Here is a 27,354-nt window from a genome sequence, read left to right as displayed (position 1 = left end):
TAAGAATAATACACGAATATATTTTAAAACTTTTTAAAGTTTTTTGTAACAGAAAAAATACATATAGGCTATGACAACCTCTTGAGGGAATAATAGGCTACGCAAAAAAAAAAAAACAACAACATTGGTAATGTGATAAATGCCACAGCGAAACCTTTTTCTTTTAAAATGTACTTAAAAGGGGAAAAATATATATCAGAGAATTTATATGGAACTATTATAGTATTATGGTTGGTGGAAAAGGATGGAAAATTTAAGGGAAACTTGTCTATTCAATTCATCACAGAGAATTACAGGGTATCCGTGAATGCAGCAGCAATGCTGGCCAACAGGATAACGGTGGACAGGGACAGTTTGGGACGGTGGCAGATAAACCAGCCCATTATGACATGATGCTATGGACCTTTAAAAACTAATATTGCTAATCAGTGAGGCAGTGCATGACCTCGTTTACTGTCGACACAACAGTTAATAGAAGATGTCCAGACGGTGAAAAGTTTACTATAACAGTAGTGTCCGCCGAGAGGTGAGTTTTATATAAGTTCTAGCTAGAAAACTTAACAGCAGGCTAGCTAACTGTTGCTAACAGGACGTATTAACAATTAGCCATGTCGACTATAAAGTATCCTACACTTTATTTAATTCAACAGCGTGTTATTAAAACTTAAGCTGGTTGACCATATGCTACCGTGTCGCAGGATTAAGCTTGTTAATTAGCTTCTATTGGCAAAGTGTCTGGAGTATAAAGCATCCAGCAGCATCCAGTGAAGCATCACTCGCATGATTTATTGATGGGCTAAAACTGCTCATGGTGAAAGTTACTTGTTGCATCGACAGAAGCTAAACATATTCAATTAAAAAATAAATGAATAAAAAACAAAGCCCTCAGTCCAGTTATGGGAATTTTCATATTTTTATTATATTTTTTTTAATCCAAAGTTAATATTAATTTAAAGAAAGAAACCTGGTCAGTTGTTTGACAGTATAAAAAGATTCTACCATAATTATATTTTTTTGGAATAAGGATTCAATCCAGGCTATAGAAACTTGACAAATCATTTTAGATAAATATAAAATGTTTAATTACAACATGAGATCAAAACTTCCTTAGATAAAGCAAGCTAATATCTTATTAAGCCAATTTTTGTAAACAGAGCAAGTAAACGAAGTTAACAAAAGCTAGGATTGTTTGAAATGTTGCTTCTCATATACATCGGTATATATCAGTGTTGGTGTTTTGACTACAAGACAGGCTACTTGAGCAGAACCTGATTGAGGAAGAATCTCTTCTGGAGGTAGATGGTGGCATTTTTCAGTGTCCAAAGACACCAGGACTATTCTTAAAACCAGGACCATTAATCTGAAAACCAACTGACTGTTAAAGTCGTAGGGAAATCATACTTAAATGTCAAATCATTCTGGCTTAAACATGTATATACATGTTTAGAAAATTTCTATTTAAAAAAAAATCCTGTCTTAGAATCTCTGTTTTGTTTTTTGCTGTTATTTTATGCAGGCCAGTCAGTTATACGTCAGCCTGTACACCTAAATTTGGCCAATCACATATCAATCAAATCTTTTTGGTCATAGCATCTTGATTCATATGTCGAAGCTAATATACGCCACGGTTCAAATAATAAAATAATAGTCAGCACTAAGTTGCTAACTGGTTTGCAAGATTCTTCCGAGAAACCGGCCACAATCAAACTTGCTTGCAAACCTTCCACCACAACAACCCCACTCTCTTGATAAACGAAAAGTCTTGCTAAAGTCTTGCACCACTCGGGAGAATTCAGAAATGCAACGGTTGGAACAGCTATTTCCCTATGACTTTAAACAGAAAATGATCATAATCATAAAAAATAATTTAAATAATAATTTTTATCTCTGCCAGAGGATTATAAAATGAATGGCTCTATTGCATTTTATAATAACAATAATTACATACTTAGTTAATAATGATCATAATAAACTGGTGTGAGAATCTTAATTTATGATTATATTAAGTAATAAGATCTTGCCTTTTTCAAAAGAAGATAGATAAAAATGTGCTTTTATGAAAAACAGGAAGTTAATGATTATCAATGCAATCATGAAAACAATCCTCACCATAATCCTGTGTCAGGGATAAGAGCAGTGATATCTAGCAGGTGAATTTAGTTGCCACTCCAAGGCTTCAGGGGTGGATGAGATCCAGCCTGAATACCTTTGAGCTCTGGATGTTATTGAGCTGTCATGGCTGACACGTTTCTTAAACATTGCATGGAGGTCTGGGACAGGGACCCTGCACTGGCAGACTGGGGTGGGAGTTCCCCTGCATAAGATGGGGTACTGGAGGGTGTGTTCCAACTATAGTGGGATCACACTCCTCAGCCTTCCTTGCCAGGGTTTTGGAGAGAGTTTGATTGTTGAACCACGGCTTCAGGAAGGAGCAGTGTGGTTTTCATCCTGGCTGTGGAACAGTGGACCAGCTCTATGCTCTCTGCAGGATGCCTAAGGGGCTCATAATCGTTATGGACAAGATTTCTAGGTGCAGCCAATGGCCAGAGGGTGACCTGCTTTGGTCATCAGTGGATCTCGTCCCTGCTTTTCATAGATAACAGGTCTGCTGGCTAGCCTCGTGAGACCATCCTTCCTGATCTTGCGAGCTTTCAAGGTTTCTCTCGCAGATCAGTCTGGCTACTCTCCGTTAAAGAAAATTTGGAGCAGTTCACCAAACGAAGGTCCAATCAGCGTTGGCTTTGAGGCGGGTTGAGATGTGACGCAACGAGAAGCTCGACAGTTCAGTCTAAAGAACATGGCGGCTTCAGCCAATGAAACTAGCGTTAGCGTGGCTATCGAGCAAGTTTTATCGGAATTACACTGTATTTCTTCACTGAAAGAAGAGCAAAACACTGCTCTGGAGGCTTTTTTCAGAGGAAAATATGTTTTTGCTCTTCTCCGGACTTGTTTCGGCAAGAGTTTGATCTATCAATTGGCTTGTGCCTGGCTTGTGTTTTTGTCGTCTCCCTGTTAGTACGTCATATGCTTCGTTGATCTGATTGGTTTATTTGGCCCGTCTATCACCAACATAGGCCAATCAGCTAACCAGTATTTTCGCCCCTTCCCAAAATTACTTCAACGGAAGGTTTCCAGATGGATATGCGGAGCAAATCCATCTGGCGGAGTCAGGTTATCTGCTGGCCACATACTGCCAAGACCTTCACTGGGGCGGTTTGTGTAAGGCGGCCTAGAAGAGAGTCAGCTCCTGCAAGTCAAAAGCCACAGTTCCCAACATAAAGGGGTGGCTTGTCCTCTTCAGTTTGGAGAGTTCCTGCCTCAAGTGGAGGAGTTCAGGCATGTTGGGATCCTGTTCACAAGTGAAGGGAGAATGGAGCAGGAAATAGAGGGATTGGTGCGGCTGCTGCTATAATGCAGAGGATGCACCATTCTGTTGCGGTGAAGAGAGAGTGAAAAGGGAAAGCTCTGGTTTTAGTGGTTGGTCTACTTTCCTACCCTCACCTATGCTCATGAAATCTGGATCATGACCGAAAGAAGGAGATCCCAGATACAAGCAGCTGAAATGAGCTTTCTCCTCAAGGGTGTCTGGGCTTTCTCTTAGAGATAGACTGAGCAGCTCCGTCATTCAGAGGGACGCAGAGTAGAGCTGGTTCTCCTCCACATCGAAAGGAGTCAGCTAATGTGGCTAAGACATCTTTTTCAGATGCCCCCTGGACCACAGCATGTGAACAGAGCGGAGCGCCGCGCAACTCCCGCTCAGGAGGGTGCTCGCTCATTCGATCTGCCGCTCAAAATTTGCGCCACGACGCCCGGCTCAAAATTGGCTCCGTGCTTACCTTAATGTTCCTGCCGCTCAAGCGAAATTGATTCATGCATGCTCAATTTTCAGAAGGCATTTTCTGACATTTTTCCTTCGTGTAATTATGCCAGGCGCCTGGGACACACAGCGTTTCATTTAATGATGTGACCCATATATTAGTATTGTCTTATTTAACTGGCTGTTTAGTTATCGCACTGTTTCCCAGCTGTGAACGTAACACCTCGCTCCATTCATGTTGCCCTTCCTATTTAATTATTAATTTATTTTACTTGACTACAATAAAAAGGTCAGTTGGCATCCCATTGCAAATGAGATAATAGCGTATAATGTATGCGATCCATTTTCAAACACAGGCTTTTACTACAATGATCACTTTTTGTAAACCCACTCTGTATTGTAAAGTATAGTTAGTGTTTGTTTTTATGATATTTTATCACACTTTTATCACACAGTATACAATCCTCGTATCAGTGATTCTGTGGTAAATTTGAAGCATAGACTATAACAGATCATAGGCACAGACTACAGCATAGACATTGGCCTAGGTTTTAAGTGAAACATGAATTAAAATAAATACTATTCTATTGACTTTGATTGATTTCTGTGAGTGCATCGGAGTGAACTGGAGCAGATCGAAATCCTCGCTCCGGGCTTTGAATTGAAAACCGCTCTGCGCTCCACCTTATTTCTTCCGCCCCGCTCAGATGCTCGCTCCACGCTCCGCTCACATGCTCTGCCCTGGACGCCTCTTTAGGGAGGTGTTCCAGGCTAGTCTCATCGAGAAGAGGCCCAGGGGACGACCCAGGACACACTGGACGGATTATGTCTCTGTGCTGACCCGGGGGCTCCTCAGGCTTCCCCAAGCAAAGCTGGTGGAGGTGTCTGGGGAGAGGAGAGTCTCTATTGAGACCCCTGCCCCTGTGACCCGATTAAAGACGAAAACTATTTAGCCAGCTGACTGGCAGTTAGCAGCATTAGGTGGAGGGTTAAAACGTTCACTTTGGCAATGTTTGTCTCGTTAAGAAAACTTGTTGTGGCCGGATGCCAAACTTTGACACTAAGTCAGTTTGTTTGCGTTTCACTTCAGGTCAGGAAAAGTCGAATATTGTTAAAGTGATCATTACAGTCATACACAGTGGTGTCAAAAGTACAAATATTTATTACTTAAGTAGAAGTATAGATCCTGCAGTTTAAAAACACTCTGGTAAAAGTTGGAGTATCAACTTGACCTCTTTACTTAAGTAAAAATGAAAAAGTATGTGCTCCAAAAACTACTTAAAAGTATGAAGTAACCTTTAAAAAAAACAGCGAGATGTCTTTATATGAATTTTGACAAATAGCTAACCAATGAGTGTTTGCGTTATATGACTCATCCAATTACACTAGTTTTCACTAGATGTGGATGGCGCCAATGATCAGCATTGGATGGCGCACATGACAGGAAATAAATATTTATAAGAATTAAACCCAAGCCAAGAGTAACGTTTGTTTTAAAAATGTAAGGAATAGAAAGTACAGATACTTGTGTGAAAATGTAATGAGTAAAAGTCAGAAGTAGGAAGAAAAATAAGTAATGGAGTAAAGTATAGGTACCTAAAAAATGTACTTAAGTACAGTAAGGATGTATTTGTACTTCGTTACTTGACACCTTTCATACACAATGTGAAATGAAAACCAGAATTCTCCTTTTGAAATCAGATTTTTTTAATGATCTTATTAGTTTGTGTTTTTGCATGTTTTGTTCTTTTTGTTCATTTCCTTTTCTGCAATTTAATCTTCATCCCATTTTCGTTTCTCCCATGCCCTCTACAGTCTCACCTTTCCAACGCTCCTGTGTTTAAAAAATGCATGTCTGCTAACCATCCAGCCATCACTCACCTGCTCCTCTTTCTACTGTTAATGCATGCCCTCCTGTATAGAAAATAAAACTACTCACCCCTGCTTGCATGCTGTGCTGTGAATGAGGCAGCATGAGGGAGAACAGGGATAACCCTCTGGCACTGTTGTCTAAGAGGTCATGCCAGAACCAGGCGGACTACCGGCGAGAGCTAGAGAGCCTGCAAGCAGACTTGGAGGCAGAAAAGATCCGAACGCTGTGGGCCTGCGGGCAGCTTGGCGTAGAGCTTCGGCGCCTACGAGAAGAAGCGGAGCAGGAACACGAGAGGGCCGTGAGGGAGCTGGCGGCCAGGCAAACCCGAGGTAGAAATCTCTTGGCTGAAGAGAGGACGATTAAAAACACAGAGCAACACAGCAAGGTGAAGTCTGCAGGGGAAACGGGCTTTGATCTCAGCAGTGGACATTCAAAGCTGGAGAAATTTCTCCTCATACTTTATGAGAAGATAAATGGGAAGCAGGCAAGTTATCATTTTCATCATAGGCAAGGATCTGAGCTAGAAAAGGCTGTCTTCCTCTGCCGCCTTCTAGAGGCTCATGGGAGGCTGTTGCAGTGCACTCAAAGTTCAAGACCTCAAAGCAACGTCGCAAGGAGCTTCTCAAAGAAGCCAAGACGACCCCAGACCTGCTCCAACAGCCAGAGAGTTTTACCTCCATACTACAGAAAGTCCAAACCTGACCAGAGGAAGCAGCCTTCAAGCATCAGCTTCCACACTGCTGGGCCATGCACCTGTAGGCCAGTCACAGGTGGCGGTCAGTTAAGATCGCTGAAAATCTGTCAACCCCACAACTCCACCCATGCACTTCAGGAACACCGCCCATCGCTCTGTGCTGAGTCTTCTTCATCAGACGAGTCCTCATCCACCACAGGCACCAAAAGAAACATGGAGGTGAGTTTATGAATCTTCATACATAAATGTGGCATTTAATGCACCCCTTAAACACACAGTACACATAGAGGTGGACAGGATTGCTATGTGGGTTTTTTGTGCAATTGAAGGTTATAAATAGATTTTTGTCTCCCATTTATTAAAGAGAGCAAGTCATCCACTGGAAAAACGATCTAGAAATAAGTAAAAAGTTCTTAAATTAAGTGTATTTATCCTTAATTAGAGTAGGTAATAAGATGATTTGCCAATGGAATGAGTATTTTTATTCTTAAAATAAGATAATTAGATAATATGCACTTGAAATAACACAATGCAATTGTGTTTTCTTATTTTAAGTGTAAATTGTCTTGCTCCATTGGCTAAATGTCTCTTTTATCTCCTCAATCCAAGAACAAGTGCACTTATTTTAAGAAAAAATGACTCATCTAGATTTCTATTTTTTCCAGCGTTTTGGATCTCTACTCCTATAGATCCCTATAGTTACACTTAGAGAATTTCTGATTAAATTTAGAATAAATTCATTCAGTGTTCTACATTATTTCAGTGTCTATTTAATGGTATACTCGAGTTTGTTTTGTTATTTACCATAAAGAGACCACATCACCAGTGGTACATCATTAGGAGCGAGCTAACTGAGAAAACATGAGTGCAAAGTGAAGAACGTTTCTATTGGTCTGTATGAATGTTAGCAACATTTTTATTTGTCAAGACTAGAGATGCACTGAAATTAAAATTCGGGGCTGAAACCGAAAAGAAATGATGAGGAAACAAAGGCTTAAAACCAAAGGACCGAAAGAAATGATTGTGTCAAATATTTAGGGCTGAAAAAATTTATCAGATTAATGCTGATTAATAGATTATTAAAATAATCGTCAATTAATTAGGTATGGATTAATTATTAACTGAAGTATAGAGACTAAAACATGCCTTTAGCTGACAGAGCAACCCACCTTCAGCAGCAATTATACCAAGATTGAAAAAATAATATGTACATATTTTGCCTTTTGCTTTTTCATCTCTCAGTATGCTCTATACGAAACTCCTCAAATCGAAAAGTTAGTTAGTTTGACCTGGTTTAATTTCATGAAAAATCCTCTTTAAGGAACCTTTTGCTATTCGATTATTAATCGATTAATCAACTAAATTATTGACAGATTTGTAAAATAAATGTTAGTTGCAGCATTTTTGGTTATGTAGTTTACTCATTCCACAAAAAAGCGTTTGAATAAATCACTTAAAAAAGCATCAAAATATGGACTTACCTTGTGCCCTTCATCACAAGGTTCGGCCATGTTGTTTCAGTGTTAAAAGTCTATCGATAGCTGTTTTCTTGATATATTGTTAGTCAAGAGTAAGGCCAGAAATCTAGCTAAAATATTTAATATCCGATATAAATATATTTTTTCCTGCCAAATCCGGTTAACTGATTTTTTTCTCCCTCTTAAATTTCATAATAAAGTGGAGAGATTACTTCTTTTCTTCTTTTCAAAAACTAGCTTTGTTTTCAATCTGGTTTTCTGGGAGGTGACTAGAGTTGGGAATTGAAAAGATTTTCACGATTCCGATTCCCTTTTCGATTCTATGAAACGATTCGATTCTTTATCGATTCTTTTTTCGATTCCAATTTGGGGGAAAAAGGAGAACAAACAGTTTGATTATCAGCATCAACTTTGTTTACTTCACTATTGCACAATCTTACAAACTCAACAAGATCAAGATGTCCACAGGAAATGTGAAACTGGAGTAACATCTGTGTTTAAATGAAAAATGAATATAAGAACAAACTTAATAACCAACAATGTCTAATAACAAATGATGGGATAATAACCTATTTTAAATAACAAAAAATACTAATTATAAAACAGTAGTAGGGAAAATTAACAGTTCTTTTGCAGAAAGATGAGCATATCTGCTTTTTCTGGAAGGATACAGGATCTTTCAGCGCTTAAGGTGTCTCCAGCCGTGGAGAACACCCTCTCAGATGGGGTGGAGGAAGCCTGCACACAGAGGTAGTTTTCAGCCAGTCCAGATAGCAAGGGCAGCGTATCTTGCTTGTTCCACCACCACAGTGTGGCGCTATCCCTGCAGGGGATGGAGGGCAAGCTTTTACAGAGCTGGATTTCCTGATCTACCCTCTGGGCTAAGGAAAGACAGGGCTTTGATTCACAAAGTGACCGCAGCTCGTTGTCTTCCTCCTCGAATAGTTCTTCCAACTTGCGTAACTTGCGTAACTTACGTAAAAAACGTGACGTAAGTCGTGCTCCCCAGAGCCGACGCTCTAGGCTCTGGTGCTGCGGGAATCGGAAAAAAAATCGTTCAGCGAGCTGCCAAACGATGCCATGGAATCGGAAAATACGGAACCGGTTCTGAACAGGAACCGGTTTTCGATTCCCATCCCTAGAGGTGACTGTAATATAAAAGGCAACAAAATTCAAGGTGTGAAACAATCTTGTAAAATGATCAGGTTTAACAACAATAATGAAAATAAAAAAAAGTAAATATTTTCAGAGATTGGTATCACACAGTGAGCTAGTGCGACATCTGAAAATGAAAAGCAATAAACTGATCACTCTGAGCTATAGAAGCGCAATCACTGGGTTGGTGGCTAATATATTTATTTTTGAATCTGTGTCTGCGTGCAGGGAGCACGGCTGCTGGTGGCTCTTTTATGATACGTTTGTGAGTGGCAGAAGTGGGTCAGCTCGCTTTGGATTATGTTTGAAAAGAGAAAATTCAGCATATCATCGCTTAAACCATTTCTGTAAAATCTGAATAAACATTTAACTAAAGATCATTTATCATTCAAATATCATTTAAAGTTTCCAATTACGTCTTTTAAAAATAGTGAAATTTAGTTACTAATTCAATAGTTTATATTGTAAGGCCGATTAGAAACCACCTCTTAGTTAAATGTTATGCCTGTATTTGACTGACAGCTGACTTATTAGTCTGAGGAGGAGGCTGTGTAAAAAAGATTGAGTGACGGGAAGTCAATGTTTCTGATCCTGATGGGCTAGAATGTGGCTCCCTTTCTGCCCGTTTGTTTACTTCATCTGGGCATCAAAGCTGACTGGAAAGTGCTGACTAGCAGCCTTTCTGTTTGAGCAGACCTAAACCTGACGGACAAATCTGCAGATATAAGCAGGCATATGTGCTGCCGCCTTTATCTTTGATCATCCAAATGATTCTGTTGGTTGAGTTGCTGCTGATGTTGCTGTTAACAGTAGAGCAATAAATTAAAACTTTGGGAAAGAGGAAAAAAATGTTTACAGTAGGATACAATAGAAACTTTAACTTTGTGCCACACTTTTTCATTTCTTTTGAGGCATTTTTTTTTTTTTTTTGGGGGGGGGGGGGGGGACTTCCTCCCAGTCGTATGTTGCAACATCCATACATTTTCTTCCGCTTTATCCGGGGCGGGATCACTGAGGCAGCAGTCTAAGCTGATCATAAATGTTAGAGTTATTTTTATTTTAAATAAATATTTGTATAAATAAAAATTCTTGAAATATAATAATATAAAATTAGATATAAATATTTTAACATAATTTTTGTTTCATTCATGGGGATATTTATTTATTTAATAGAATACTTTTCCATTTTTATTTTCCCATCTGTCCGCCCGCCCACCCATCGATCTGTCCGTCTGTCCATCCAGCCATCTGACCTTTCATCCGTCCGTCCGTCCATGGGTCATTTAGGTTTTTGCAAACTTTAATGCTTTATAAAAGCTTTTTGTGTTTTTTTTTATCTGAAAAAAAAAAGTTTTTCAGTTTAGAAAAGTATTGACCTTGTTCATCAGATTTGTTACTTCTCTCCTTGGATTGATATAACATGTTACTTAACCAGTTTGAATTTGCTTTGAATTTGCTCTGAAACTAGTAGAATAACTCGCCAAGCTTAAGGGTTTTACCTTCCCTAGTTGGGCCGTTTACACACATTCTCCTCATGTGCATTTCTAAAACTTCTCCTGGAAACTGAGCTCCATTAGGGGATCGTCTTGTTTTATTTTTGTCTTTTTGAGGAAAAAACTAAAGAGCTGCAGTAAAATTTCAGTTTGGATGAGGCACACTTGTTCTTTTGCCTGCCTCCCTCTGTTGCAGTGCCCTCTGCCTTTTCAACAATCAATATGCAGCCACTATCATTCCAGCGTCATCTCCATGGAAACGAGCTGTAGCTGCCGTGATGATTGGGTCCTCTCTCGAAGCCTGCCTTTTTGTGATAGGATGAGGGGAGCAGAACTCCCTACCCCCTCCTCTCATCGACACTTGCAGTCTAAGACTCACTCATTTTCCTCTTCGTCCTCCTTCCTTACCTTTAGAGCGTCGTAAATAAAATGGGATTAAGCAGCCCTGTCGAGCCTCGTTTAAATTTGGATTAAGATGCTTTGTGACACGGACGCATCGGTGACGACAGTGCCGAGGAGTCACCGTGCCTCCCACATCCCAGCCTCGCTGCAAGAATGGAGACTGGAAAGGAGACCTGTTAGTTAGACTGTTTCTATTTGTTTTCATGCTTTCCAATGTTAATCCAGTCCTGTCTGTGTTTCCATCAGGGCCTGCATGAGCCCTTTCAAAATTATGCATGGGAAAAAAAGCGAGCCTGTGTGTGTTCTGGTCTCTGTCCCTGCTGAATCTCCGAGATCACAGAGAAGAAATGAAACAAGCCATGGTTGGACCTTAGTTTTTGTCATAAATGTTTGAAATAACGAGCAAAGGATTGGTACGGCGCCACGACAATCAGTTGCTCGCTTTCTAGAGCCGGGATGAGAAAAACGGAACTGAAAGTCTTCATTTTGGAGATCGTCACTGCATGAGACCACCAGGCTCCTTCAACCTCCACTCCATGATTTTATTAATACATTTATTGTTTAACATCTGACATCCATAAAAGCATCCTGTTTGATTTTAGACGCTTCATTGCTGTGAAACATGTTCTTCTTCTGAGCTATTGGTAGAATGGGACAACAGTTTTTTCTTCTCAATCTATAGTGATGATGTAGTGAGTGGATTGAATCTAGTCGTGGGCTTTATTCGGTCACAGAGATCTCCTCTGCTGCTTGTTGGTGAAGCAGAGGGATGTGCAACCTGAGCGATTTGCCTGAACCTGCACCGACACACAGACATGGAAAGCCCAGAAGTGACACAAACTCTCACGTGCCAGGAAGATAAGGAGCATGGGCTAATGATCAAGGAAATCCCAACTTCTCCCCCTTTAAAGGCATCACTGTTAGGAAAGAGGCACCATTCGCTTTATGCAAACCTCCACGGATATGAAGCGGAAGGATTACAGAAGGTAAGCATAAGATGAGAATTCCTGAAGTTGGCAGATACAACCATCCAGGGTTTTCACTGACTCAATAAGAGCAGCATACTTGTCCATGCAAGGTATTTGGAGCAGGATGGTGCGTGGTGTGATTTATTTTTGATTGAGGATGGCCTACTAACTATTTTTCACTTGTATGCGTGCTCTACAAGAAAGTACAAGACAGACTTTATGGTAAATTTAAACAAAGAACTTTTGATGTCATCAGTGCATATTCTAGAATCCCCTTGTTTGTTGTTTAAAAAATCTTGAGGAAAGAGAATTAATTGGATAGAATTTGACTAATATCTGAGCTTCAAGAGTCGTCTTGTTCGATTCTGAATTTTGGAAAGTCTGTTTTCAAATCTTGCCATAGTTTCTTTGTCAGAATCAGGCTTAAGGCCTGGTTATCCTCCCACAGCAGTGAGTCGCAGTGAGCTTGTCACTGATATTTTTGATTTATGCCCAATATTGAAACGTGGTCTGCTCTATGGTATTCCACATCTCAACGCAAGAGGGACATCACAAACTAGCTGAGGGTCTAGATACGGCTGAGATGGTGAGGAAGTGGAAAAATGCAAGGGGCAAGTTTGTACGACAACGGAGGGCCAAGAGGGCGAGAAAGAGCGGGGATCCAGGTGGAAAAAGGGTCTCAGCATTCTCACGCACTGCGTGATTCTAACTGGTCCATTTTCACGAGTCGTTTTCCACATTGGCGGTCATAAAAACAAAACCAGCCGGGAAGGTACCAAACAGGGGGGCATATTTGCATTCACTGCGACACACACGCAGACGACCTGGTTTCTGAGTATAAATCAGCCTTTAGACTTTGACTAGGCATTAGAAATACAAAGGTACACTTTGATGTAACCATTACTAGGGATGGAACGGTTTATGAAAACCGTCCGAACCATTCGGTTTGACTGCCTCGGTTCGGTTCGCGTGTGTTGCGTTCGGTTCATGCCCTGCTCCTTTTTCTCATAGGCGAAGCGATTACACTCCAAAGCAGAAGGTGGCGGTACTACGACCAAAGCCAACCACCAGTAGTAAACAAGAAGAAGAAGTGAAGCAGCGTAGCCAGGTGTAGCAGGAAAAAATCAGTTGTGGAGAATTTTGTGGGTATGGCGAGTGGGAAAGAACAGGAGTTGGAAGACGCGCCAGCAGCACTTTATAGGTCTGCTGTATGGGAGCGCTTTGCATTTAGAGTGACCTACGATGACGGCGGAAAGAAAGTTGTGGATAAAAACAGTGTGCAAACATTGTGCAACACGTTTTGTTTATGCTAACAGCAACACGACCAACATGTCAGGCTAACAATCAACATATACCGAACCGAAAACTGTGCCCACGAAACCGTGAACTGAACCGAACCGTGGATTTTGTGAACCGTTCCACCCCTAACCATTACAGAGGAAGTTAGATTTCACCCTTAAGTCTTTTGCAGCCTCTGGCAAACTTTCCTCCAGATTCTTCCTTGCTTAGCTTCAGCGTAACAACAACACTATAGAGGCTTCATACTGATGCCATAAAACATCATGCCCATAGTACTATACAGCAATCAAGATGTTTAATTATAAATGTGTTGTTTAATATGCTGGTCTTTAGGTCAAAGCACATTGGATGCGATTTAGCGTCTGATAGAAAGGAAAATCGTATCGTAAGAAGTCATAAGGATTACATCCAGATGAAAGGCATCGGCTAAGCAGACCGCACACTTTTTCATGAGTCAGCGGGAAGAAAGACACCATGAAACATACGCTAAGGTGAAAATACAAAGAAAAATCTGCAAACCAGTAAATTACTTTCCATAACGTTAGGTTAGGACATACGCAGTCAATAAAACATGTCAATAAACAGTGGAATTCCCCTTGGTAGGAGCTCAGGAGAACAAAATTCAGGTAATGTAAAACAATACTTTTCTTTGATCTTGCAGAGCCGCAACTGCAGCTCTCCGTTCAATACCTGGCTTGTTTGTGTTGGGGGAATCTATGCTGCATAATCTATAATGAATACTTCGTCTCATGTGAGAAGTGGCCTGTAAAGGAGCCCTCAGCGTAGCCAGTATAACAGAAAAAGTATCAGATCTTATAGAATGCTTCATCCTTCTGTCCTCAGCTTTAGTCTCTCAGAGCTTGTGTACAACATTTTTTTTTCTCTGTTACATTCGTGGCTTTTGGCAAACTTTAAAAGTATGATATTTTGGCTTTCTTTGAACAAAGGCACTTTGTATTACACTGTAATATAAGTGATTCTTTATTAAAGCAAGTATTTTTACTTGATTTAAACAAGTAAGACAATTTGCCAATAAAATGAGACGATTTTTGTTGAGAGTAAGACAAAACAACTCAATAATCTTATGTCAAGTGCTAAATATCTGACTAACTTTTTGTAGTGTAGCTCATCTTACTTACCTGCTAAGGTTAAGGGCAAATACAGTCTTTTTAAGACATTCTGACTCATTTTAGGTCAGTTTTTTTTTTACTATTTTGTTTACATCATTTGTAAATAAATGTTAAAAAACCTTTTTTACCTTGCCTTAACTTCATAGTTAAGCACCACTTTGTGTTGATCTATCACATAAAATCCACCAAAAACACATTAATGTTAGTGCTTGTAAAGAGAAGATAAGTGAATCCTTTTTCTTCTGTACTGAATAACATTAAAAATCAAAGCCATCCAGACTTAAATTGGTGATTTGAATGTGTCAAGTCTTCATCTGCGCAAGCTAGTAATCTGGGTGCCATGTTCCCTGCTGCGTTGCCCATCACTTTATTACCCTATCAGTGCAATCACAGCTAAACAAAAGGCCTCTAATAAAGCCTCAGCACACAACCTGGCAGTAAATGTGTGGCCGCAGCCGGTGAGATGAAGCATTAAATGACACATTAGGAAAGATTATTTGGTCATTTCCCAGCAAGGGTCCGTAATTTGTTTGCTCCTCAGCAGGAGGGTTTCACATTTGGATGACTCTTTGGGATTAGCTTTGATTTTAACAAAAAATGTCTTTTCTTCTTATTCTATCAACCTAAACTGCTGCTACTAACAGATACTAATGTGAGTTAAAGAGTGAAACATGTGATAAATAGCAATGTGTTCAAATACAGTTTATAGAAACATTAGAAGTTGTTTTATTAAGCCCTGTATCTGTGCTGGAGAAACAATGCAGCATGTCTGTTTTTTGAAGTTACCTTAAATTCTTGTAAAATAACAGCTCCTATATTTAGCACATGTTTGCTGTTTATGCAGAAATTGTTAGAAAAAAAAAGTAGAGAAGTATCAAGAAAGACTAGTTTAACAAACAAAACTGCACAGTTCGACCACAGAGTGAGCAGTCCTTCCTACCAGTAGGGTCGCCTCTTTTTAACATCCGTTTGCACTATAAGGATTCCTTAAAGCGCTCCGGATTTGCACAGTGAGTTTTATTTAAGAAATTATTTCTACAACCTTTGATTTTGTACTTGTTCACTTATACCAGTGTATCCATTCCGAGTTGTAAACCCTGTAATGGAAGCTTTTACAGTGTTTGTTCCCCGTTACTCTGACTCAGTACTGACTCTTTTGTGTTAGCTTTGCCACCCACAGTGTAATTCTAGTGTCTGTGGGAATGCTGTTTAGGCTTGAAATTAAACTTATTTCTCTTACTGTTCCTATGATTTTAAACTCTCAGGCTATTGAGCAAACATTACTGCAGCTCTGAGCTCAAATCCCACCACCACCACCCATGCTTATTATATTTTGCTTTAGTCCCTCCACTTTAGTCAATCAACTTAATAAACATCACTAAATATATGTCTTATATAACTTTGATTCTCTAAATTGGGGTCTGTATCCACTTAGGTTCCTTAAATAACAAACAAGGGTTCTTGACATCCACTACAGAAATTAAATCAAGCAACAGTAAATATGTTAAAGTTGTTAAAGGTATAAAGGCATCACCTAAAATAGGAAAAAAAAAAAAAACTATTTTGGTTGCTGATGATGCCGTTTATGATATTATTGCACCTGTGTGCTTGTATACTCAACCAATAGTTTTGGTCATGAGTTGACTGATAACATTTTGTGGGTCAGAAGCTGAGCTCTTTGGGAACCTCTGATAAATGAAACATGTTACTTTGGATGCGGCAGAACTAGATGTCACTTTAAAATTTTAGAATATTATACAATCGCATCATACTGCATATATTTAGTTTAAATTTAGGTTGATAGTATTATATAAGTCTTATTTTTGACTCCCCGTTATATGCATTCCATCTTGTGCAACAAATTGCAGCTAGTCCAGGTTTTTGTGGCCATTTATTTTCAGAATTTCCCCATTGTGGGACAATTAAGGGTTTTTCTCTTTTTCCAATTTAGTCACTGATTATTGTACATAGAATGGTTCTTATACTAAATTATACTATTATTATACCCAGTTAGGCCAATTCTCCTTCAACACTGGTATTCCACAGGGTTGCATCTTTGGTCCAGTTCTGTTTCTATTAGGTTTACTGCCACTGCCACTGCCACATTGTAAAACATAGCATGCATTTTCAGATGATATAGATGCATACCTCCCCCTGAAACCAGAAAGTAAAAATAATACCCAGTGCTTAAAAAAAAACAGAAAATAAATAAATCATGGTTTATATGACAGAATGCTTCCCGGCATATGAGGTAAATATTTCCTGTAATTGTGTGATAAACAGATTGTCATGCCTCCTCAGGAAATGGTTATGCAGAGTTGGAAATAATAAAATCACTCCATATTTTTTATTCAGGAAAGTCTCAGTATATTTATTTTACCCTCACAGAGAAAAAAGGGACAGAGAAAGCATTTAGAAAAGATTGTAAAACATAAAACCCTTGAAAGGTTAACTTTTCTACATCTAACCTTGTTCCTGGTTTGCTAAGTGGTCTCATCGGGTATGTGTTGGTTACATGTCTCTTTGGCTGCACGTTTTTGTTTTATTGGCCAGCCATGTTAAGCTGTGTAAATAATTAATTTTGGTGAGGAAGGAGAATCTCTTGGGTAATTGTTCCCCTCCGTATCCCAGCTGAAACATACCAGAGTGTCTGGCTGCCGTCTGCTGCAGGGAGTCTTTGTGAAATGAAGGCTTTCCATATGATGGACATTCACTCTGCTGGTTACCGCCTTAAACTTGACAAATTTCAGTAAGTTAAAGAATGTCATCAAATCTTTTCACTCCTTAGTGTTCAATGTATCATTGATTTCAGATACAAAAAAAGAAAACCAGTTTACAACCCCCAAAAACTCACTTTTCTTTTATTTGTATATAGCTTTACAACAATATTTGATGGTAATTTAAATCCAGTGTGTTAACTGGGGCTGAAACAAAATAATTGAGCAACTGATTAAACGTTAACTGGATAATAATAATTGTCATATCGATAGCTTAAAGCCTTCTTTAAGTAAACCTTTAGCTATCCGATTATTAACCGATTAATTGAAAAAATAATCAACAGATTTGTCGATTTGCAAAATAATCATTTGTTGCAGCCTAGTGTTAACATTAGTAAAATAATTGCTCTTTTCATAAATTGTAAATGTAATCTGGATGAATTAGACCAAAAAGTGTTGGGGGTCTTCCCATTGGTTCTTAAACTGAAACTCTATCCTACCCATTCCTTTTAACAAACTGGTGTAACCAAGTCTGTAAAAATGTTAAAGCTGTTTTTTTGTCTCATTCCGGTTCCCTGTGAATTGAGTAGGAACATGTGATTCCAAAAAGAGGTTTAATGCACTTATTCAACTGCTTTTACATAGTTGGGATGAACTAGAGCGTTACAGTGAGTTACCGCCATGTGATCAGAGTAATCGTTATTCTCAGGATGCCTTTTATTTCTGACTTTTAAGAATGAGACTATTGAATAGATCAGTGAAAAAATAAAGAGCTTTTTTTCCCCAAACTTTTTTTTTTCTAAAGTTCAGTGTAACTTTTTGCTGTCAACTTGCTTGATTAGCAACCAGATTGTGTTAATTATGTGCTGCAGTACATCAGTCGGTTCCTGTCAGATTTTTACAGACTTGTTTGGATGGATATTTATTTTTATGTCAAGATTTTCTTTGAATAATAAATCAATGTTATTATTGAGAATGTAAAGAGAAGTTACGTACGGTACACATAAGGAGTAATGCTAGTCCTAATAAATAGTAAGTGCGCACAGGCTTTAATAATTACAACTCACATCGAATAAGCAACAAGCAAGATAAAACTAACTTGTTGAAGAGACATCACAGAAACTAAATAGCTGTCTTACTGTCTTATTGAGAAATATTTACTCAACTTGGCATGCCAGATGCTTGAAATGGTAGACATGGCATGTTGGCCTCTTTTTATTGATTCCGTTACCAATTTGACCACTTAGTTACAGTTTTAAAATTTGTATAAAACATTAAACCATGAGCCCAAGATGATTGGCATATTACTAGTAATGGAAAAAGATAACAAACTGAATAGTGATGACATAATCAGTGGTGGTTTGCCCTGTCCTGATGCAGCTGCAGAGTGTAAATTCAAACCCATATCTTCTAATACACACAGTAAAATAACATCTTAAATGATGCAAATGTTTTACATATGGGAGAGCAGTTATTAGTTAGAGCTTTGTCCTCTCTGTGACATTTGCACATCATTTTGTTCTTATCTAAAGGTGATTCTCAAGATTAAGCTAACATTTGCCCACATTTTGCTCATAACTGTGTTTGCTCTTTGACTGGAGGATGAGAGAGAAGCTAATTTTGTTGACTTTCACCCCAAGAGTCAGTCTTAAAATGAGTTTTTTTCCTATTATAGCCTTAAAGTTTAAGATGCTGTCCCTCTCTGTGATGCAAAATGTGCCGCACCTGCCGTTTATTGTCATTTAATCACCACATTTCAAAGAAGTACTGGTGAGCAATGTGAAGGACAGCCATGTCAATATTTTGTTGCACTCTTAATTGAGAAAACAAAGTGCACTGTTTTCGTTTTCTCTAACTGACAATAAAAAGGATAAACCAGACCGGTTTAATCCCACTGGGTCAAATCCCAGTAGGATTGTTATTGCTCTAACTTCTCGGTTATATGATATGCTGACTGAGAAAACAGAAGTGATAACACTCATGGATTAGAAATGACTTTTAATCGAGATTCAGACAAAAATAGAATTCTTCATACTTTACATTGGAAGAAATTTATTAAGAAAATTACTGAATGAGACTATTTAATCGATTTATAAGTGGATAGCAAAAGGTACCTTAAAGAATATTTTTAATTAAATGAAACCACGTGAAACCAAATCTTTTCCTTTTGAGGAGTTCTGGCTCTGGTTTTTGATGCATACATTTTTATTTCTTCAACTTTTGATGTTGAAGATATTAAGCTCCAACAGATTAAAATTCAGTGAAATAGGTGTCAGAAAATTGTGTTGCTAAAATATTTTTATGTAGTATTTTTCTAATGCTACCACTTATTGGCTCAAATATTATGCCAAATTTGGTACTCTCACAGAAAAGTGAAGAATTCCACTTCCTGCTGCCTCTTCCTTCTGCCCTCTGGGAAGTGGCTTCACAGCATTCCATGCAGCTTCTGCAACAGCTTTTCCCCCGCTGCCATAAGACTGTTGAAATGTTGAAAACTCTAATCAAGTCACAAAACGAGACTCAGCATCACACTTGTAAACATATTTGCACTACATGGCGAAGTTTTCAAATCCCTTTAAACAGAACTCAAGTCAATGTTTCTAGTGCATTTGCACCATATTCTGATCACTGCTGCACTTTAAATGGTTCATTTCACTGCTGTAAGCTGCCCGGTGACTGTGGAAAAGCTGTATTCCTCGAAATTTCATTTTGTGTACACTGTGGGCCGGATTTATCAAGATCCAATTTTGCGTGCAGTAATTTGCGCTCGCAAACTGGAATTTTGCGCGAGGGGCTGAACCATGGTTTGCGGGTAATTTAACAAGAGCGATTGCGTAACTGGTGGCAGGTGCAAAACTGTTGGAGACGCCCTATTTAAATGATGGTTTTGCGCGTTTGGTGGTTTGCGGCATGGCGAGTTTGGACAGCAGAAAGCGCAAAAGGAAATTCGACCCCATGGAAATGGAGGTGTTGGTGGATGAAGCCAAAAAACATTTAAGTGAGCTACAGCAAAGAAGTGTGACTGTCACACAGAGGAACGCTATATGTGAACAAATCTGTAATAAAGTAAACGCTGTTGGTGAAACCTTGCGAACAGTAGATGAAGTAAAAAAAAGATACCAGGATATTAGAAGGCGAACCAAAGAAAAACTGGCATATAACAAAACATCTGCGAACAAAAGAGGAGGGGGCACAGTAGATGAGATGCCTCTGACCAGCATTGAGGAACAAGTACAGCTGACGCTCTGTGAGGAGCAAATCACTGGAATTGCAGCTCCAAAATGGCAATGCTGGATAAACGATATGTTTTGATCGTTTCCTCGTTAATTCCCAAAATATTCACACGGAGTGAAAAAGTGCGTTCTCTGCGTCTCCTTGCTTCATTTCCATGTCTCCTTCTTGCGACAATAACCGCTGCCATGTGTGCGCAATTACGCATACAGACCATTTGCACCTTCTTTTGAAATGTGTTAAATATAGAGTCAGATACCTTTAGCAAAATTGCTTTCAGGTTTAATAAATCACTTTGCGAGTGCTAAATTAATATATTTACATGTTCTCCTCCCACAAGACGCACTTTTGCGTGTAAACGCCCCATATTGCATATTCATTGCAGAAAAAGTACTAAATGGATAACAGGCGCTATTTAGCACATTTTAAAGACCAAATCCTTTTAGCACGCTGTTGATAGATCAGTTTGTACATTTTTTAGCGTGCGCAGTGAAATAGCTCACGTTTTTATACACGCAAACCTTTGATAGATCCGGCCCTGTGTGTACAAGATGTGAATAAGTTTCGTCCAAGTCACTGCACTGGAAAAAAAATCTAAATTTAGATGAGTCATATTTTCTTAAAATTAGTGCATTTGTTCTTGGATTAAGGAGGTAAAACAGACATTTTGCCAACGAAACAAGACAATTTACACTAAAAATAAGAAAACACAACTGCATTGTCTTATTTCAAGTGCATATTATCCAATTATCTTGTATTTTAAGAGTAGAAATACTCATTCCGTTGGCAAACTATCTCCTTTAACGACTCAAATTAAGGGTAAATGCCCTTATTTTAAGAATTTTACTTATTTCTAGATTGTTTTTTCTAGTGTGTGTGCATCATAGAAGAGCATTTGCCAGTACAATGACCTGGTGGTCCATACCACAAGAATGGCTTCAATTTATGGCTCAGTAGTGGTGCAGGGGTTAAGTGTTGGACCTATCTAAACAGGCTTTTGTCCTTGATGCCTCTATCGTACCTTTGAGTCCTGGCCTGTTGATCTCTGCTGCATGTCTTCCAAGGTTTTTGAATGTTATTTTCATCTCCTCTTGACATGGAGAAACCTGTCCAACCGAGATGCTTAGTGGGTTCTCCTAACCTGAGCTTCAGCACGATAGATGTGCATTTGGTGTCTATTAGTTAGTTCACACACCATGCAAGTTTGTTTCTGTATTTTTAATTACAAACTCCTAGATGCAAGATAAGAATTAGGTTTCAGCTTTAGCCTAAACCAGGAATGTTTGTTTTGAAGAGAGATATTTAAACCATCTATATCAACAATGCTGCTGTTGTATTAAATGCATCTTCTTGCTCTCTACTAGCTGTTGATCTAAGGCTACTAACTGTCATGTACACAACTTTATACGTTTCCGTTACTGTCTGTGCAAAAATTTTTAATATTTTTCTGTAAAATAAAATAAGTTATAATTGTTTTAGTAGTTTTTACAGAATGAAAAACAGACCATGGATAGAGAAAAATCTGTGATAATATTCATCATTAAATAAAACTGAAAATCAGCTTTTACCCTGGTTTAGACCATCGAGGCTAGCATAGTTTACAACATTGTTCTTTCTACTAACATAATTGAAAAATTTACAGTAACTTGTCTGATCAGAAAATTCAATATATTCTACTTAGTATATTCCTTTTGTTGCAAGTCTGGAAATAAAATAATGAACCGTAAAAAACTTCTTCCAGCAGAATAAACAATAATTGGACTCTCTTACAGTCAGCAAATATGAAAAATAGTCAACACTTCCATCAAAAGGAACATATTTCAATTGTATCGTTTGAAAGATAAAAAGAAAGCATGAAAGAAAGTTTCTTGAAAACTAAAACAGTAAACTAAGCTGGTTTACCAAAATGTCTAGACCAGATTATCTTTTTATATAAACTCAGGTTAACCAGATTATCTATTTTTGGCTTTCAATGTTTAATTCCTTATTCTATCTCCTTAAGCAGGAAACTACAAACCATAATATTCGGATTGATAAAAAAGTAACATCTTTAATCCACCTGCTTTCGCAGTTCTTTTTACCACGAGTAAACTAAGTGGCTGATTTTTAACACCTTTAGATATAAAATTAATAAATAAATAAAGAGAAATACATGCAATGTTATATCTGTAATAATGAAGGGTAGAGCTCCAGGAATGTAATAGCTGTTGCGTTTTTGTTTTAAAGCTATGACGTTATTTGATATCTTTTTGTTTACGTAAATAAAGCGATACTTTAAAAGCATTATATTTTAACTTTGGGCTATCGTACTAAAATCTGCTGTTTATGTTTTCTTTGGACTGGCAGGTTACTGTTATTTGTTCTGGTGCTGCAGACTTCCCTTTATTTGTGTTTCCCAGACATGCTTTCATGATTCAGAGGAAGGACATTGCATTCATTTTGTTTTAGCAGTGAAATCAGTTTGATTTTTAATCACTTTTTTTTGCATTCAAGCTTTTTTTTTTTTTTTTTTTTTTTACGGTCAGAGGAGAGGTTTTAAATCTTGAAGTAGAATCCGCAAACTCATTTTTTACACCACACCAAGCATAGTCGCTGCTGATGTTCTCCTGCTCTTATGCAGAAGTAATTTTCTTAAACAAATAAAGATGTGTTTTGTTATCGGCCCTCTGCAGGGTTTTGGTCCATTAGATCATCTCTACTACTTTGTTTTACGTGTTTTCTTTTAGCTGACGCTGCAGGAAAATCGTTTGGAGACCCTTCTGCCTCTGAAATGCCCAGACGTTTTATGCACTTTCAACAATTTATTAGGCCCTTGAAGGTTCAGGAGATTGAGGTGGCTTAATGTGTCGAGTGCAAGATGAAGGGGAAGACATGCCTAAATGGGTTTTAATTACTTTGTTGAAGAGGCAGTGTTAATTGCTTTGCAAAGGGAAGCCCAAACCTGGAACCCGTCTGTTAGATTGATCAGAAAACTAGATTACACTGACGTTCACAAGAAATAAATAATTTAGCTTGTAGTAAATTTGGGATTTACTTAATGTATATTGAATCTGAATAGCTCCTATGAGGTTTTGAGTCATGTGCGCTTCTTTTGTCTTCCAGTTTTAGGATTAAAAAACGACATTTCAAGCGAAGTTTGATTCTGCATCCTAATTTGGATGATTTTTATTTGATGGTTAGTAGGAGGTAGGTTGGAGGTAGAATGCCTGGGGGGAGTAACGGGGACTCCAATGTTGGCTCTTTGTTCTCTCCATATGAGGACCCCCCCCCCCCCCCAAATCTGTCAGCGTCAGCTACCCGCAGAGATGAGATGTAATAAATTCAGGAGGGGGGATTGAAGAGGACACTTAAGAGGGATTCCTTATGACTTATATATGAGTATTGGGAGGGATCCGATCCTAATGAAACAGAACATAAACAGCTTTGTGGTTCTTTTCTCTTTGAGACGAGAATAATGTTATTGCAGTTTGGAGAGGCATCAGTAATTATTGTTGTTTGGTTTTGAACAAGTACTGCTGCTATGAGAATAGTTTCATAAGAATGTTTACAGGGGGGGTTTTAGAAAGATCTGCCCTTTAGAACCATTCTTCTTGTCTCTGTCATGACAAATTGATAGATAGATTAACCATATTTTAAACAAGTGTGAGAGAGAAAATATGTATAAACAATATCTGAAAAGGATCAGATTTCTTTTCTTTTCTTGGTGCTTCAGCGATCATGTCTAACAAAGAGGCCCACATGGCAATGCATGAGTGCTTATTTGCCTGTCTGTGTCTTTTGTCTTGTTACCAGACTCCTCAGAGGGTTCTGGTGGGGGATCTATTGCTGTCAGCTAAAAACGCTGATGTTAGCATTTTCTTTTTAAAGGGATGCCTTTTCCATACCCAAATCAAAAGCTTTCCAAGGATCCCAGGCAAAAAGAACTTACTGTAATTGCACCTGTATTAATATTCAAGATAATAGCCCTTAAAATTAGTTACCGTTACTGCTTAAAACATTCACAGATTGTGTAAAATCTTAATTTATAAAATTATGAACATGATCACATTTCTATGATTTATAGAGGCAGTCTGCACAGTGGAGTTGTGAGTAGCACAGCTGCTTTGCGGCAAGAATGTTTTGGGTTCGATTCCTGGCCTGGTGTCTTTCTGCATGGAGTTTGCATGTTCTCCCTGTGCATGCTTAGGTTCTCTCTAGGTACTCTGGCTTCCTCCCACAGTCCAAAAACATGACTGTTTGGTTAATTGGCTTCTTTAGATTCTCCTCAGGCGTGAGTGTGTGCATGAATGGTTGTTTGTCCTGTGTGTCTCTGTGTTGCCCTGTAATGGACTGGCGACCTGTCCAGGGTCAGGGTGGACCCCGCCTCTCGCCCATTGACAGCTGGTGACAGGCACCAGCATCCCTTGCGACCCCGGCAGGTATAAGCGTGACAGAAAATGGATGGATGGATGAAGAACCAGTGGTTCTTGAGATCTGAATTTATAGTATATTTTATGAAACAATATTTGGAATCTTTGCACAATAATTCAACATGGTAGATCACATATTTTATTATATCTGCCTGCAAACAAAGCTAATTGGATTGGCAATTTGAAGGGAAGACATCAGGAAAAGCAGCTTTACTGTTCTTTATATTATCTTACAAACAAAGCAATCCAATTGGATATTTAGATTGTCCTATATTAGTTTCATTAATCATTTTACAATCCTTACAGTATTTTGTTTTGTCAAATAGTTCATTTGTTTTCTTCTGAAATATGGAGGACCAATCCTGCCACAATAAATATTAATAAAAAAAATTACTTTCTTATTTTTTTACTACCCAAATATATTTAAAACATGCTTATTCACCCTGTATATTAATTTCTAGCTATTTAGGTTTTCATTTTATTTTTAATTGCATATATTTTCTTATCTAAGTATTTTCTCAGCAGTTTCTGCCACCTCCTGTGTTTCCTTCATGTGCTGCTGTAAATGTGAAAACAGAGGGGCGGCTTTGTAACAGCGCCGCCGCTGCAGCTGCTCTCCTATTGGCTGAGGTCAGTAGCTGCTGGTGGCTGTCTGACTGAGTGCATAAAGCTAGTAGCAACGCCTAACTTCCATCTTCAAGAATCAATTCCATTTTCATTCTGAAGATTCAGAATTGATTTATTACTTGAAATGCATGTGTGTAGTTACGCAACTAACCCCAGGCTCACACCGACTCCGGTCTTACCGTTGCGGTGCGGTGGGTGCGGCGCCACAGTGATTCCAAGTCATTAAAAAGACGTAAACCTCTCTCACCGGCTGCTGAGCTGTCCGGCTGCGGTTACCGAGACACTCCGGCGCTGCAGAAAATTCCGCAAGAAAGCTATCCTTGCGGCCGGAGCCCTCCGCAACAAGCTCTCGCAAATATCCTTATTTGGGCCGTGTTATCGCGTGAAGTTACGTGAACTTATGTGAACTTCTGTTAAATCTCCGGACCTGTTGCCGGAGCCGCAGAGCCGCACCGCACTGTAGTCAAAAGGGCTGTGTGAGAGGGGGTGTGCGGGAGTTGCGGTCTCCGTCGGCTCGGTAACCGCACCGGAGCCAGTGTGAGCAAGGGGTAAGGCTGCAACAAACTATATTTTGCAAATCAATTAATCTGATGATTACTTTTTCAATTAATCCATTTATAATCAAATAGCAAAAAGTTCCTTAGTGAAGGTTTTATACAGGTCAGGGTAAAACTGTGCTACTTGATATGTTCTGGATGGATTATATTGATGGACAAAAAAAAATGTTTTTTATCTGGAATTTTTGTAAAATTACTGCACTGACTGGATCGTTCTTTCAGGTAATTGATTTCTAAATTAGTTGAGGATAATTTAAAAGATCACCTAATCCCGATTATTTGTTTTAGCCTTATGTGCAACATATTAGTACCGGAATAATAATAGTCAACAGCAAATTATCAATAGAAGGGTGGTTAATGGTGGCTGTAAGGACAGTAGAAATGCTTCTTTTTTAATCCATCTTTGGTTAGATGAATCGATCTTTAGGAATTAATATAAGAACCGATTCAGAATGGGGAAAATCGATTTTTTTCGATTTTGTCTAATTCTTGATGCATAGATGGTCACCATGGTGACCATGAAATATGGCAGGTATCATTCTAGAGCTAGCGCACCCTATAAAGCAGTTAAACACTCAATTAAATTATTTCCTATCCTTATATTTAAGCAGGCTGTATCACAAGAGACACACCTCCTCCACACACACATATAACAGACTGAATAGTTGTTTCCCAGTTTAAACTCACGTAGCGCATGCTCTCCAACTGGTCAAAAGACATGGCCAAGCAGGAAACGGAGGTTAGACAGGAACTTTCATTTTTCTTGTTTAAGAAAAGTGAGGGGGTTCTTTAAAGGCAATAAATATTTGTGTCCACTGTTACAGCAGACAGCCTCTAGTCTGCCAGGCTGTTCTTCCTGCCTTGTTTCCGGCTCAGATTCACCCGACAGACGTCTGTGCAGAGACCCCTGCCCTCTCACTACTAATTTACAGCTGCCTAGCCTAACTGAGCCAGGTCCAAAGCAACCAACATGACTGTGAGAGAGAATGGGCTGAATACTAATATATAGACTGGCCTTGGACAGACCTCACCACCTGCAGCCCCTTTCTTCCTGCGGATTCTGCTCCTCTGAAGCAGCATTATTATTTAAAGAAAATCCTCTAGGCAGTTTCAGCATTATTTGCAGTGATGTGAAAATCCGCTTGAATAGAATCCACTATCATTTGGGTCAGAACGAAGACAGGAGAGGCATTTATGCACAACTTGGCAATAGTTAAGGAAGATTTCCTTCTAGCTTTGGTTTAGTTTTACTTGCAGTAACCTGCAAATTACTTTTCTGTTTAAGCCTATTATTTGCTCAAAATCAGAAAATCTAACTTCAGTTTAAGTTTTTTTAGTCATATAAACTGATTAATATCCAGCATATTGATTTGATACTTTTTGTTTTGTTGTTTTATGTTCTGCTCAGTTCCTGATGTCGCTCTAGAGACACAGCTTTTGTAAGGTGAAAATAATTTTTTTTTTTTCATTTGTTAGAAAAGAAATGTTGTAGTACCTCATGGAT

At 38.7% G+C, this 27,354-nt stretch overlaps 1 protein-coding gene across 1 annotated transcript in view; it reads left to right on the top strand.

Annotated features, from left to right (window-relative positions):
• The first annotated feature begins 394 nt into the window (after positions 1-394).
• The window catches only part of LOC119785595 (RIMS-binding protein 2), a 98,252-nt gene continuing 71,292 nt past the window's right edge, over positions 395-27,354 (top strand). Inside the window, exons 1-2 of the mRNA XM_038288323.1 lie at positions 395-526; positions 5,633-6,603. Coding sequence (XP_038144251.1) covers positions 5,791-6,603 — 813 coding nt within the window. The 5' untranslated portion in view covers positions 395-526; positions 5,633-5,790. The remainder of the gene's footprint in view (positions 527-5,632; positions 6,604-27,354) is intronic.

The sequence above is a fragment of the Cyprinodon tularosa genome, unplaced genomic scaffold, assembly GCF_016077235.1.
Source record: "Cyprinodon tularosa strain WSP-4 unplaced genomic scaffold, ASM1607723v1 ctg251, whole genome shotgun sequence".
Classification (NCBI taxonomy): Eukaryota; Metazoa; Chordata; class Actinopteri; order Cyprinodontiformes; family Cyprinodontidae; genus Cyprinodon; species Cyprinodon tularosa.
Note: the sequence above shows the minus strand (reverse complement) of the source record. Positions and strands in the feature narration are given on the sequence as shown.